The following is a 14,246-nucleotide window of genomic DNA, read 5'->3' as shown; positions in this document are numbered from 1 at the left end:
TGGGCATTAATATTATCACATATAATAGGGGGGCACTTGTATCAATCAAAGAGCCAATTTACCACATCCTCAATCATCCTAACTTTACAAGGCAAAAAAGTACATAGCATTTAATAAAGAAATTGTAAAAATCCAGACTTTTTAACGCTCACAATGCTGCAATATTTAATACATGTCCTAAGAAGACACCACAGATAATCCTACAGTTAACTATGAACTTAAATGAAAACAAATGCTAGATAATCAACAAACAACACAACATTGCTAAGTTCATCTTTGGCTTTTGCCATAAAGAATAAAAAGGCAAAACCATATGACTCATAGCAGAACCAACAGTTTCACTCCAAGAGTCTTGCCATTCAAACACCCAAAAACACTCTCATTATTTTAAAAGAAAACCCGCAATGCCTGAATTTTTTCTTTTAAGTATTCGCACGTAATCTTTTATCATTACACACAAATTTGAGTATTGAAATGCTAGATTGAAGATTGAAAAAGAATATTAAGATTGAATAATAACTTACCAAATCCATAGTTAAGACAACACGTCTAAATTAAAGATGAAAAAGATATTAAAATATACATTTGGGATGAAGAGAATGTTAGGTTACTAAAAAAAATTGAGAATATAATTCTAAACTATAAATGCGTTTCCTTTTTTTTTTTAAATAACTAAAATAATATAGAAATATTTCATATCGGTTTTAAACTGTTTTGAAAATCGGAACATTTCAAAAACATGAAAAAACACCCTTTGATACGTTTTCGTGTTTTCTATGTTCTAGATTCAAATCGAACACATTATTTAAGTTGATTTTTTATTCAAAATTTTCTCAGTTTAATTCCATCTTCACATTTTTTTTGGTAGAAAACATATCTCTTCACAAAATATCATTATTAGTAAAGTTTTGTTTATATCAATAGTTACATTACTTAAATTCAAAATTGGGATTTAGAATTAAAAAAACATGTTTTATTACATTTTACTAGAACAAATAATACAAAAAGAAATAGGATCAATGGAGATAGCACAACAAACAAAAATTATATTTTGAAAATTCTCTAACAATATAGCAAAATCGGATTTTACACATTGAAAATACCCTTATTTAGAAATTGTTAAACCTCATAAGCAAAACCCATTGATCTAATCTAAACTCCCAAGTTAACGTATGTTTTATAATTTTAAGGTTGTCTTTGGTTCAAAGAACGTTATTACTTAAAAAATTAATATTATCATAAAAATATATTTCTCATAATATTAAGATATTTAAATATTTTTAGATATAATTATTGAAAAAATAATTAATAAATAATGGTATTATTATAATAAAATAAAAATTTTTAAATAATATTTTAATATAAAAGATAAAAGATATAATATGATTATCTCTTGTATTATTTACTATATCATTAATATTAGAAGAAGAAAAAATATATTATCAAAATAATTTAAATTATCAAAGTAATCTAACAATTAGTTATAGAAAAAAAATACCAAAGTAATTTTTAAATGCACGAATCAAATGCCCCTGAAAAAGTAATTTTTACAAATTTTACAAGTCACAGCACCCGTAAGTTACCGTTATTTTTTTCTTATTCATCTTATTCTTTTTCTTTAATATCAAATTTATAGTATATCTGACATAAATTTTATATATTTTCTCTTTTTTGATATAAAATAAACTTAAATCTATTTTAAAATTAAAAATGTTATTGTGTTCAAAACAAATTTAAAGAATATAATCATTAAATACTTTATTATAAATATTTATTATATATTTAATGCTAACATTTTTTAAATCAAATCTATAGAAAAAACTTTTTTTAAATTTTGATAAATTTTTGTTTTTGATATAATACTTATATCTTTAAAGAAAAAAATATTAAAAATTATGAAATAAATAAATTAAATTAATAAAAAATAGAAAGAATTAATATTATTTGATCACCGCAGATCAAATATAAGTTTTAAAGATTATCATCCTAATATATCATTCTGTTTTGACCCACACCACCTTTATAGGTACCCATTTTTATCCAATTCGCACATGGCCCACCCACCAACCCACCCAAACCCATTTGCCAGCTCTAGTCCCCGGCACTTATGGAATCCAGCCCTACCACCGCCCATCTTCTACGGTTTGTACTTTTTTTCTAATGTTATCTTTGTCGTTTTGCTACTGATTTTATTTATTCGTCCTGGACTCCTGGGTACTTCAATAATGTATCAGTTGTGTGGACGGCTATTATGACTGCTTCCGAAGTTCAACTATATCGACGGGTCAGAATCATCGTTTCGGGTATAGGATAGCCCATCAATTTAATCAAATAAAATGAGGAGTCCGTACATCAGATCATCAAAGGAGGGTAAGAAAGGACTAAAAGCGTCTCACCGACTACAGCATCTTCATGATTAATTTAAAAAAAAAGCTATTTATTAAGATAAAACTGTTGATATATCTGGATCCATCATTACATTCGGGGTTTTTTTCTTGTTTAGTTACCCAAAAACAAAGATATAATACTGTCTGATTGCCTTGCTTGATGCAATTCTGATTAAATTAAATTTTTCCCAGCACGATTTAGCTTGAATTGTGTTGGAAAAAGTTGGATTTGAATATATTATTTTCCCAAATTTTAGGTGGAAAATATTAATCATCGACTCAATGGTTCTTGATTAACCGAAAGTGATTGATATTTTGATTAGATGAGGCACAGGATGGAGAGTTAGAGCCCACTTCCACAATTTGATAAGACAACCATAGTTGAAACCAATTGTATTAGGTAGAATTAATTTTCAAGACATACTGTTTCATATCTTTAGTTTGTGGTAAGGTCAGATTTGATCCAAACTTAATGACTTCAATTTAAATTGTTTTCATAAATATGTCAAATATTCAGATTAAATTTAAAATTAAATTATCTTGTTTTTTTAGAATTAAACTTAAACATACTACTTTGGATTGAAACCACTCTTAAACCAGGTTTATTCAAGCTTAACCCAGATCTAAGCAGCTTATAGATTCCTCTCCTGTCAACTATTTGCCTTATCCGATAGCTCTTTTTCTGTCTTTCCTCTGCTGCAAGTTGCCCTCTCCTTGAAGCAACTTATGTGTATATTTTTATATTATTTAATGGTATATTTATAAACTGCCGAATTGACATCTAAAAAGGTCAAATTTTGCATAGTTTCATGCCTCTATGCTGATTCGCTATAGTTTACAAGAATGCCAAACTGGTGGGCTCTTATATTTTAGTTGAGAATGTAAATCGCTGCAGTGCAGGCCTTCCCCTGCTACAACTTGTAGGGTTATTAATCGAAAATATTACTATTTCTCCGTCAAACTTACAGGTGCGACGTCCATAAAAATGATCAAATGTTAGTTTTGTGTGTCTGGACTTATTGCTGGTGCAAACTTTAACTTGCCCAATCTTCTTTCTCAAGTACACTGCTATGGAGATGTTTCTATTTATTGGTGATCACTGCAGTTCAATTTTGCCGTCAAAATCATGGTCAAATGCTCTTCTTTTTAAGTCAAATTTCATACAAATTTAATTAGACTCAATAACAGAGCAAAAGCAGCCATGAAATTCCAGTTCCAAAGTCAAATTGAAGAAGCCATAACATATATTTTATCTGTACATCAGTAATTCTGTCACCATGGCAAACAAAATAGCACTGAGTAAAACTTTGAATCTTGCTTGATTTATTTACAACATAATACGAGCGATTTGACTGAATCTTTTTTCTTCATTTTGCCTTGACTTGATTTCTCCAGCACACCGCAATGTCCTCTCTATATGATAGCCTCCTCCAATGCTCACTTCTCTTTCCAAATGACAACAATAGCTCTCAAAAACGCTCACATTCACATGCAATTTGAAACCCATCAAGAACAGAAAGTCGAGCTCCAATTTGTTCAACTCATTTGTTGCAATTCCCCCAACTCGAGCAAAGTATGAGTTTCTGTAATTCCTGTTCATAAGGGGTAAAAAGGAACAAAATTAAAAGCTGCATCAGAAAATTGTAGAAAAAAGGCTACATTTCTGGCTTACATGTCCTCTACATATTTAGAAGCCACCATGATCGTTGTGATGAGAAGTCTATGTACATTTCTGGCATTGATTCGAAATCCTGGATTGGCCTGACAAAAGCGATCGATATAAATATAAGCAACAAGGTAAATTGATGGTCCGGCGCGAGTGTATCTGAAGATTCTCTCGAGATAAGATTGAGTTGCCATGTCTGGTATCTCATGGCAATCAAAAACTCGAGTTCTCATGTCTTTCGACAATGCCCACGTACAGTTTTTCGCAATTCTTTCATTCCTGGCCATATTCCTCTCAATTAGAGAGGCAAGAACTGATATTACCAATGGAGTGTTTGAATCATTCTGATAAGAATACGAGTAAACATCTGATCGGAGCTTTCTTGGAGAAATCGTAAGAGCAGATGAAGCCATTAGTAGTGAAAGCGACTGAAGAGAGAAAAATGGGGGGTTGGGTTTTTCAGTTGAGGACAACGAAGGTTTTGACAAGGATTTTATAGTAAGGATGTAGGTTAGAGATGAAATTGAATCGATTCTTAGCGGAGTAGCGTCGGTTTGGGGCATAATGGGGATGAAAACAAAGTTTGGGTTCGCGAAGTTGCCAAGTTACGAAGTTTTTTTACTTGAGCCCAAAATATGGATAATTTGTATCTCTAAAAGTTAATAAAATTAGGAAAATATTAAAATTTTTGAAGTAAAAATTTGAGTTTAAATTTTTTTTTATATTTATGAAACTTTAATTTATTTAATATCATATAAAACTTTAATTGATTTATTTGATATGATAGATTTGATTATTATATCTAAAATTTATTCACTTAATAAATATAAATAGGATATTCAATTATAAAAAAATAATTTATTTATATTATATTTAAGAAATTAGTTTAATTGATTTAGTATTAAGTAGTTCAAATTCGATTTTAGAATCAAACTTGAATCACTCGAATTTAAGCTTAATTTGATAATTATCAAATTGAACCTAACTCAACACAAATTAATCACTAGTAACTCACAAGAAACTCAACTCAATTACATCAATAATATCTGATTAAATGTTCTAATTATTTATTATGATTAACACTTACCTTAAAATTACCCTATCAACATGCCTGTATTCCACAGTTTGCACGTAATGTTTGTCGTATAATATTTTATTGACAAAACACTTGTCGAGATAAATAGCTGTGATGATTAATTATAGAAGGAAGCGACGCCGGTTTGGGGCTAAAGGAAGGCTAGTGGAAGCAAAAATGAAATCGAATGATAAGATTAGAGTGCTTCCTGTGTGTAAAGAGAAAGTACAAACAAAACAGCTAAGCCTTTGTGATAATTTATATTTTTAAAAATCTAAATACTCATTTGTTTATTAATTTTAATTGTTATTGTGAAAGATAAAATTTTTATTTAGAAAATTTATTTAAAAAATATAAAAATTATCTCTTTTCTTATCTTAATTTAAAAAAGTAACAATTTACTCAATTTAGTTATAAATTTTTTTTTAAGGTTTACAAAATTCACATTTGCCCCTCATTTTTAGGGTTTCATATTTAATACTTTGGAAACCTTACGCTAATCCTCCCATATTCTTTACTCTTACAACCGCCACCCTGCACTTTAAAACCTTCACTTTCCCTTTTCTTCTTCGATTGCACCTCATTTTTCAACATTGTTTTTCATTTCATTGGTGCCCTCTCACTCTCGAATCAATGGATGATTGATGAAAGTTGAACATAGAGCTCTCGTCGATTGAAACAATGTGAAAGAGATGACTTATGGCTTTGTTCGTCTTAGATTCATCCACAAATTTTAGGTCATCATCAACCTCTCCTTCGACGGTTAACGATGACATGACTTCTACTTCTACTAATTTGTTGAATTGAAGGAAGAAATTGAGCACCAATTCGGTGGCACTAGACGAGAGATAAATGGAAAGAAGGTGAAAGTGATGTCACAGTGGCTCGATCTTGAATTTAAACTCAAACAAATTAGATCAAATTCGGTTGATCTATTCACAAATATTGGTTTTTAATTTTCCTTACTTATCGTGTTGATTTTCAATAAACTCTCTTATTCTCTTGGTACTACTTTTGTTTGTTGAACTCGAATAAAAGTCGTTCAGTGGGCTTTTTATATAATTAAAAGTTTGTCACCATTATAGTTAGCAAGATATCAAGTGAAATCTTATTAGTATTCCTAAATTACTGAGTCGAGTGCCCTCATTGAAATGCCAACAAAAGGAGCAGAGCACATTTATAAGGAAAATTCAATATCCATCTGCCCAACTAATAATGGGTAGATTCGAACTCCAACTTAAATTAATGTTTGATTTGGAGTAGATTATTTTCTCCCATTGATATAATCGCATTGACAACCGATTGGTCAATGTTTTTTTCTCTTATTCAATGATGACAACTTCTTTTTTGGAACTTAACCGAATCGAGTTTAATCTTAAATTGGTCATTTTGTTTTCAAAAAGTTTTGGTTGACCCTTGTTTGGGTTTGAATTGCCTTAAGTCCACCTTTACAAAGGTTATGTTTAAGAGAGAAAAAATTTGAGGTAGATTTGATTGAGAACCAACACTTTAATTTAATATTCATATGGTTAACTAATAAGTGGTAGATTTAATCCAAGTCATTCGAGCTTGAGTTGATTTTCAACTTAGCTTAAATGCTTTTGTTACATCTACACCACTAAACTAAAAAACTAGTTAATCAACAATTATTCTACTTCTTATTTTTATTCAATAAGTCTTCTTTTTGTTTAATGATATTTTTTTCTTCTTTGATGGTATGAATAAACTAAACTCAATCTTAAACTAATTCTTTTATATATGAACCAAATTTGAGATTGACCTGATTAGAATTTAGTTTGAGTTGTATTCACCTTTGCAACGAATGATGCTGGGTAAGAGAGATAATTTTGGAGGCCCATTATATAGGTTCAGCTACTCAACAGTCTAAACATGGTCCAGCCCAATCAGCCTAACCTGGACGGCCGTTCATCTATCTTGGGCTTCTCCGGCATATTGTTGCCGAGCAGCTGAACATGGGTTCACCTTAGGTACAGTACAACCACTTGTAAGATTTAATTAGTTTGAAATATTTTTTCTATTATAAAACTTTTTTTTTTTATGCAATTTTTTTTTCTGGTCCCTTGCAGAAATTAGTCAATTCGTCGGTTCATATTATCCTATTAAATATCATATAAATCGGAAAAAAAAAGAAAGAAATGTGGCGATTGTTTGATACATTTCAATAGAATTGGACACTGTTTGAGTCATTCAGATAGAGTAAGTTTAATTTGAGCCGGTAAAAAATTCAAGAGTTTGAGATGTTTTAAATTAAATTAACTTCAAACTAAATTAAAATTTTAATTCATCAATTTCGAATTAAATCTTACTAAGATTTACCCATAATCGAATCTAACTCTACCTATCAACATCGATAAAGACACTAGTTTTGAATGATTACATAAAACTCTTATTTGGATCAACGAAAAAGTGTTCGGATCAAGTTGGTCATAAATTTAACCTTTTCTACTTTTCTTTTATCAATCTTTCTCCATTTCTTTGGTCAGAAAGGAATTTAAATCGAATCAAGTTTGAGTTTTAACCAACTTAAATTTGGCTTAATTTGAAGGTTTAAATTTGATAGGTTTTTATTAATCTAGTTCGAGTTTGACTCAATTTTGAGGAATAGAGTTCGAGTTTGGTTATATTATTCACAACTATAGTCAATTTAAAATCGATTAAACAACATCATTTTAATACATATTAAAAAAAATATTATTTTAACTAATTTGAATCAAGTTTACAAATTTAATAAGACAAACATCTCTAAACTTAAGCTCAAATTTAATAATATAAAATCCTTTTATTCGAAGTCAAACTCACCTAAGCCGAGCTTATTTCAAGTTTGGTGGAATTAAGTTGATAATCAAACTCGAATTGAAATTATCCTTAGCCTTGGTTCATTCAATATTGCCGTAAATTTCTTATTAGATACTTGTAATGATAATAGAGATTTCATGCAGCAAGAGATAAAAGGGGATAAAATTTGATTGCCGGCAAATGAGAACGGAGATTTCGAACAAAAAGCATGTGGTGATCTTAGCATCCAAGCGTTTGCTTTCCACTCCAATCATGGACTGGGCTCTCCTCTATCCTCAAATCAATTCAATCAATGTACAGCTTGGGGAACAAATGTAGATTGATGTTACGGCAGCTAGTTGTAAAGTATGTAAGGGAAGGGAGGGAGGGAGGGAGGGGACCCTTTCTCTAAAAAAGGAGTTATACAAATGTTTACAATTGTAGTAATACAGTACAGTAGAGTCATATTACAATTGTAGTGATACAGATCAATTTCCTCTTTGAATTTTTAAATTATAAAAGTAATATTTGTTTCCTGAATTGAAAAAAAAAAAATTGGTTTACACTAAATCATCGAATAACATTTAAAAAGGTATGATTTATATCATATGCTAATAAGATTATAATAATATAATTATTATTTTAGCTTTTGATCTATACATTTCCAAATGTGATTTAACCAAATTTAATTTAAATCATATTAAGGGTCAATCCAGTTAGATTAATTTATATGTCTAATACTATGTAAAAGACTTATTTTTTTGCATTTAAGAAAGTTGAGATTTAGGTAGAATTAAATTCAATCTAAATTAAACTTACATAATGATCAATTTGAGATAGAATTGAATAGAAAAAATCTAGCTTGAGATTAAAAATAATTCAACACAAAATTCGACCTAAACCAACCACTTTTGTTTTATTCTAAAAAAGAAAAAGAAGTACAAATAAAAAGAGCACAATATTAATTAATTAATTAATTAATTAATTAATTAATTAATTAATATTCTCAAAAGTAAACCAACTTTACATGTATTAACAAAGAAGTCGTCTATGATTATTTTTCATTGATTATAATTTTTTTTTTCCGTCAATTTATGAAAGAGAAAAAGGAAAGGGAAAAAGTCATTCATAAAACAAGAGATATGAAATGAAACATGTGGTGAGGCCTTAATCCAAGTTGACAAATGAGTGTCCAATCATTTACATGTTCAATCTTTAACAAACATTTCAAATTATATGTCTCCATGCAAACCTTTCCATATTATTTTGCACTTCTGCGGATAATTTCAACCACATAATCTACCATAAATCTATCCTAAGACTCTTATGTTTGTTATGGTTGGTTCGTTTAAATTAAATTTAAATTTAATTATAAATTCGATATTATATACCACTTCAAAATACTTATTAAAGATTCAAATCGAACTCATGTCAACCTTATTTAACTAAGTTTAGAAGAGCAAATCCCCCTTTAATCTCATTGCTTTAAATTAGGATTGAGATTTTTCCAAATTGAATCCAACTTTGAATCAACTCTAATGGAACAAAACCAACTAAAGATTCACTTTAGATCACCCAATTAAAACTCAAAATTGTTATGAAAACAATTTAACTCTAAATTCGATAAGAATCAATTCGAATTCAAATATTTGAATTAACTCAAACTTGAAAAAAATGAATCTAATCATTAACTCGAATTTGACTCGTTCAATTGGAGCTCAAACAACTTAGGTCGAATCCAACCCAACTTTGGTTCCAACTTATGACTGAAACATAACAGCTTGTAAATAGTTATACAAATTATAAATTAATTATAGAAGCTGCATACTTGTACACACAAAGAAAAAAGGGTGACAATTTGGCCAAAAGCTGTTGGCATAATAATAGAGGGTACAAAGTTGAATAGATTTTCTGCTTCAAACATATACCAACTCCAGATTTAATATGATAGGCAACCATGTATCTGTTTTCTTATTCTTTGCTCTTAGAATTTGAAGCCGGAGGTTGTTGCAGCTGCTGGTACATTGCAGCCATTCTGCTATAAGCATCCATGGTCATTGGCTGCAAAAATTAAATGTAACATATAATTTATAAAATTTATATAAATGTTGGTAAAAACTTCGAATGAGAGACATTTACCTGAGGTTGGCAGGCGAGGAATGTGGATAAAGGATCAGTCATAACAGCTGGTTGTGCCGCTGAGGCATCCCAGGAAGTGACAGGCATGAAAGGATTAGTAAGAACAGAAGGCATCCCACTGATGTTGGGACGGTTCATGGTGTTGATGTCCATGACACCAACTCCCATCCCCATTCCCATCCCCATTCCTATTCCCGTTCCCATTCCCATCGGAGCCATCATTGACATTTGAAGCTGTTGTTGCATTGCCATTGGCAACATCATCGGTGACATGTTCATTCGACCCATCATTTGAACTTGAGCTTGCAGTTGTTTTAGATACTCAATCACTTCATCAAGCATCGAAGCTTTATCAGTCTGTAAATTAAAGTGAAAAAAGAATCACCATTAATAATTCAGTAAAAATAAGACACCAAAATTTCTCTCTCTTCACCCCCACACTCTTGTCTCTCTTTCCATTGAAGCAATAAAGAAAAGATTGTATAATCGTGAAGAAGAGCTAGAAGGTGCATTAGGACCTACAAGAGGAGGCGCAGGGAGGTTTGTGTGGTGGCAGGTGATTGTCTTCATACCTAACAACCTATTGTCAATTTTGTTTTTGTGCACTAGGAAAATCGGATCCTTGTCAAAAAATACTTACAGCCATTTGAATGCAAACAGGGTCTTGGACCACAGTCACTCACTTCACCTCTGTCCATTCTCCATTTTCAGTGAACTTTAAAAAGCTATTCTGGTTAGCACAATTACCTTATCTTAATGCAACACGTTCCTAACCAGAGTGAATGAATTTAGTATCCTATTGAACACCTAAAAATATGACCTTCATGAGTCAAAAAGGGAAGACCAACATAAAGTATATACTAAGGATAAGGCCTCAAAAATTATATTCCTCATGCAGAGAATAAGTGAAGTGACAGTGAAGGCTAGGAAGCTTTTGGGATAACACTTTTATTCTTTATCTTTTCGTCATCTCATCATTGTAGTTTTATTGCTTGGGTATCCTTTCTTTCTCCCGTTTGGCTCCTCTTTTAATTGAAAAGTTTTCACCATTAGGAGGTATGGGCCTAACATGTTTATAACATAAACCTTCTAATTTTAAACTAAATATCTAGTTAGGGGTGGATTCTTGCTGAACTAAACCCAAACAATGGCCATTTCAAACTTGGTTCAAATTCAGAGTAGACAGCTCAAGTTCAAGCTTGAATTGGCTCAAATGGCAAACAGTGACACCGAAAAGAAAAAGATTCACCGAAAAGAAAAAAAAGAATCGCCATAAAAGACAAACTTTGGTGTGGCAACATTAGTAAACCCTCAAACTTAAGCCAAGTTATTGAGCTAAACATGGGATTGAGCCAGCAGGGCTCGGCTTCAACCCATCCCTATTAAATAATAGTAGTATAAGATTAACATGAAACAAGAAATTAGCCATTGAAACTCGGTACCTTGCTGGAATTAGGGACCAGCTTCTGCAGTGTCTTCATCCTTTGGTTAATCTTATCTCTCCTTTTCTGGAAGTCATAAAAGTGCACATTATTATTCTTATATGGAGGCCAGTTATTAATAAGGCCAAACAAGAGAGAGTGAGATGCCCCAAATGTTATACAAAAAATTGCACTAAATTTTAACTTATCAAACTTAAATTGGTAATGAATCCAGAAGGCTATGCTGACCCAAAGAACCAATCAGGGGATTAAGTAGAAACTTACACGTTCAGATTGATTATGAATGGCAGCAGCTCTACTCCTTTTAGTAGAAACTGAGGATTTCCCAATTCCTTTATTCTTCTCCCCCTCGTCACCTGCTTCTCTCTTTGGAAATACCATAACATTCAAGAAAAATTATATAATTAATATAGATCTCCTAAAATCGTCAAAAAAGGAAAAAAAAAACAGAAGAAATTTTATATGCATGCTATACATATTATAAGCTTATAGTAAAATTAAAGGGTAGAAATTTGCCTGTGGTGCGCTGTGACAAACAGAGTCATGGTCATCGGCGGTGGTGGCCTTGGTGCAAGGTTTAGCAGAGCTAGTGTTTTCAGGCGAACCCATGGAAGTAGAAGTTAAATCGGCACCTATGTCCATATCATAAGAATCATGAGTCACGTGCTGGCTATCCCTTCCAAACGTGGCGCTACCGCTAACGCTTTGGTCCCTGCTGCTCCACTCATGTGCCACCGGGACACGCGCCACCCTCGCTCTCTTCAGAAGGACTTGATGATCTTCATCCTGAGTGGCAGCTGGCCCGCTGCAAGACCCCACACGAGTAGAGCAATCCATTACACACGTGCCACCAAGCTTTGGCGCCGCATCCATCACGTGCGTGGTGGTGGTACGCTCTGTGGACCGGTTTGAGCATGGAACCAAAGCGTCCATAGTCATGGTGTCGGCGGCGGTAGCAACTGGAGCTCGGTGGTGTTGGTTAAACCAAGGCGCGATTTCCTCGTTAATGGTGGCGGTTTCAAATGGGGGTTGTTTGTTGCGTTGTTGTGGCAAGTTGGTGGCTTGGTTGACTAAAGACTCGAGAGTGCCACTGGCGCGTGGCTTCTCCCAATTGTACTTGGTGGTTGAAGCGGTGGCCACGGGTTTCGCAGGTACGCGTGGTGGTCCTAATCCGTGCATGGCTAGCTGGCCGTTCTCCCATGTTAGCTCTGCTACTTCATAATCTAACCTGCAACACGCCAGCCATATATTTTAACAGAAATTCGGAATACAAAGTACAAGTGGGTAAATATTTATTAGTAAAAGAGAGAAAAGATAAGAGAAGAAATACATAGAGACATACGGCGCCGTGGAATTTGAACGGGAACGGTGAGAGAGATGAGGGTAAGTGGGATTTTCATCGAGATCCCAACTGGGAACACACTGGCTCATTTTTCAGACGATTTTGTTTTGCTAGTTTGGAAGGAGAAGAAAGAATAATGTTATAGGCCTTTTCTCAAACTCTTTCTGTAAAATGAGTTTCATGCTTAACGGAGGATGAATATTGATGGAGCAATTGAGTGGTCAATTTTATGGTGTTGCCTCGTGGAAACGAAGTCAATAGGAAGAATTAAAGAATGCCCTCCAAATCTTTGCTAACAAGATAAGAACAATCTAACAGAGAAGGAGAGGCTGACGAAAGTAGACAGAGACAGGAGAGAGAAAATTAAGTGAGTTGAATACAAATTTGGAAACCCTGCAAAGATAGCCATTTAGACTTAGAAGGGGAGGTGAATTTAATTTGAACGCCTCCAATGGATAATTTGAGTTTAAAAAACAGGGGACAGGTTAAACTCAAATTAAGATTACTCTAACCAATTAATAAACTCTTCACGAAAATTCTAGCGAAGTCAAGCAATCCGTTTCGGGCTGGTTACGAATTGGAAAAGACTCCACACTCCAAATCCAAACATGAAGGCGAGAGTAGAAAGCTTATTATTTTTATATTAATTGTCTGAATTTCCGATGACAGCCAAACAGAAATCAAGCTGAAGAAATGGATGAAATTTATTTGTATAAGCGGTGCAAAGATAAGTAAATACACGGATACAGAAGTAATAATTAAGTGGACCCGTAATACCAGAGTCCGGACAACATTGCCGGAAAATGTTAGCAAATGACATGGACACTACACACGTGTAAATCCGTTACGAAGGATACAATTTTCCCCCCCTGACACGCCAGGGCTGTAATGCAAATCTGACGGCTCGGCTCGGCTCAGCTAGACTAAGTTTGAAGATCATAGATTCATGAATTTGCAGAATCAACGGCTCTACTCTTTACCTCAAACTTCAATGTACCGTGCTAATATCAAAGACTTGGTCAAAATCTTGGGGGAGAAAATTGGCGGCAACGAGTAATTATAAGTTGCAATGTCGCTGTATGGTGGTAGACAAAGTGGGGTCCTAATCCGACGTGATTAAATGAAGCTTGAGATGATATAGCTAAGGCGCTCTGCAGGCAGTGGGCGCCCAGTACGCATATTTGACTTTATTTTCTTCTATTCCATTTTAAAGCTGGGCGCCCAGTACAAAACTAGTCTGCAGGCATTGGGCTTGCATATTGAAGGATCATGGGCCTACAGAAGCCCTTTGAGTTTGCCAGTAATGTCAGTGAAGGCAGAATAATAATTAAACCTATGGATCAAGGTAAAATAATAATAAAATCTAAAGATATTAAGGTAACATTTTACATACATTACA

At 32.9% G+C, this 14,246-nt stretch overlaps 2 protein-coding genes across 3 annotated transcripts; both read right to left on the bottom strand.

Annotated features, from left to right (window-relative positions):
• Window positions 1-3,594: 3,594 nt before the first annotated feature.
• Window positions 3,595-4,651, bottom strand: LOC123224214 (cyclin-U2-1-like). The gene is made up of 2 exons (XM_044647817.1): window positions 4,060-4,651; window positions 3,595-3,979 (listed from the first exon to the last, which is right to left on the bottom strand). Exons 1-2 carry the CDS (start codon window positions 4,614-4,616, stop codon window positions 3,715-3,717), a joined length of 822 nt encoding a protein of 273 aa, XP_044503752.1. The 5' UTR covers window positions 4,617-4,651; the 3' UTR covers window positions 3,595-3,714.
• A 4,938-nt stretch (window positions 4,652-9,589) lies between these two features.
• Window positions 9,590-13,278, bottom strand: LOC123222336 (transcription factor UNE10-like). Of its 2 annotated transcripts, none has more exons than XM_044645035.1 (6): window positions 12,836-13,278; window positions 12,022-12,733; window positions 11,770-11,871; window positions 11,506-11,571; window positions 10,064-10,420; window positions 9,590-9,985 (listed from the first exon to the last, which is right to left on the bottom strand). In XM_044645035.1, the coding sequence occupies exons 1-6, from the start codon at window positions 12,934-12,936 to the stop codon at window positions 9,896-9,898; spliced, it is 1,428 nt and encodes a 475-aa protein (XP_044500970.1). In that variant the 5' UTR covers window positions 12,937-13,278; the 3' UTR covers window positions 9,590-9,895. The 2 variants fall into 2 exon arrangements, with proteins under 2 accessions (XP_044500970.1, XP_044500971.1); XM_044645036.1 differs by having other exon boundaries at window positions 12,848-13,262.
• Window positions 13,279-14,246: the final 968 nt, after the last annotated feature.

This window comes from Mangifera indica, chromosome 8 (assembly GCF_011075055.1).
Source record: "Mangifera indica cultivar Alphonso chromosome 8, CATAS_Mindica_2.1, whole genome shotgun sequence".
NCBI classification, from domain to species: domain Eukaryota; kingdom Viridiplantae; phylum Streptophyta; class Magnoliopsida; order Sapindales; family Anacardiaceae; genus Mangifera; species Mangifera indica.
The sequence above is the reverse complement of the archived record's forward strand: the minus strand, read 5'-3'. Positions and strand labels throughout refer to the sequence as shown.

Coding starts and splice junctions, on each gene's coding strand:
- LOC123222336 (XM_044645035.1), bottom strand. CDS start 12,936: ATGAGCCAGTGTGTTCCCAGTTGGGATCTCGATGAAAATCCCACTTAC. Junction 11,572..11,769: donor TTCATAATCAATCTGAACGT/GTAAGTTTCTAC, acceptor TATGACTTCCAG/AAAAGGAGAGATAAGATTAA. Junction 10,421..11,505: donor TGGTCCCTAATTCCAGCAAG/GTACCGAGTTTC, acceptor TTTAATTTACAG/ACTGATAAAGCTTCGATGCT.
- LOC123224214 (XM_044647817.1), bottom strand. CDS start 4,616: ATGCCCCAAACCGACGCTACTCCGCTAAGAATCGATTCAATTTCATCT. Junction 3,980..4,059: donor TCTAAATATGTAGAGGACAT/GTAAGCCAGAAA, acceptor CCTTATGAACAG/GAATTACAGAAACTCATACT.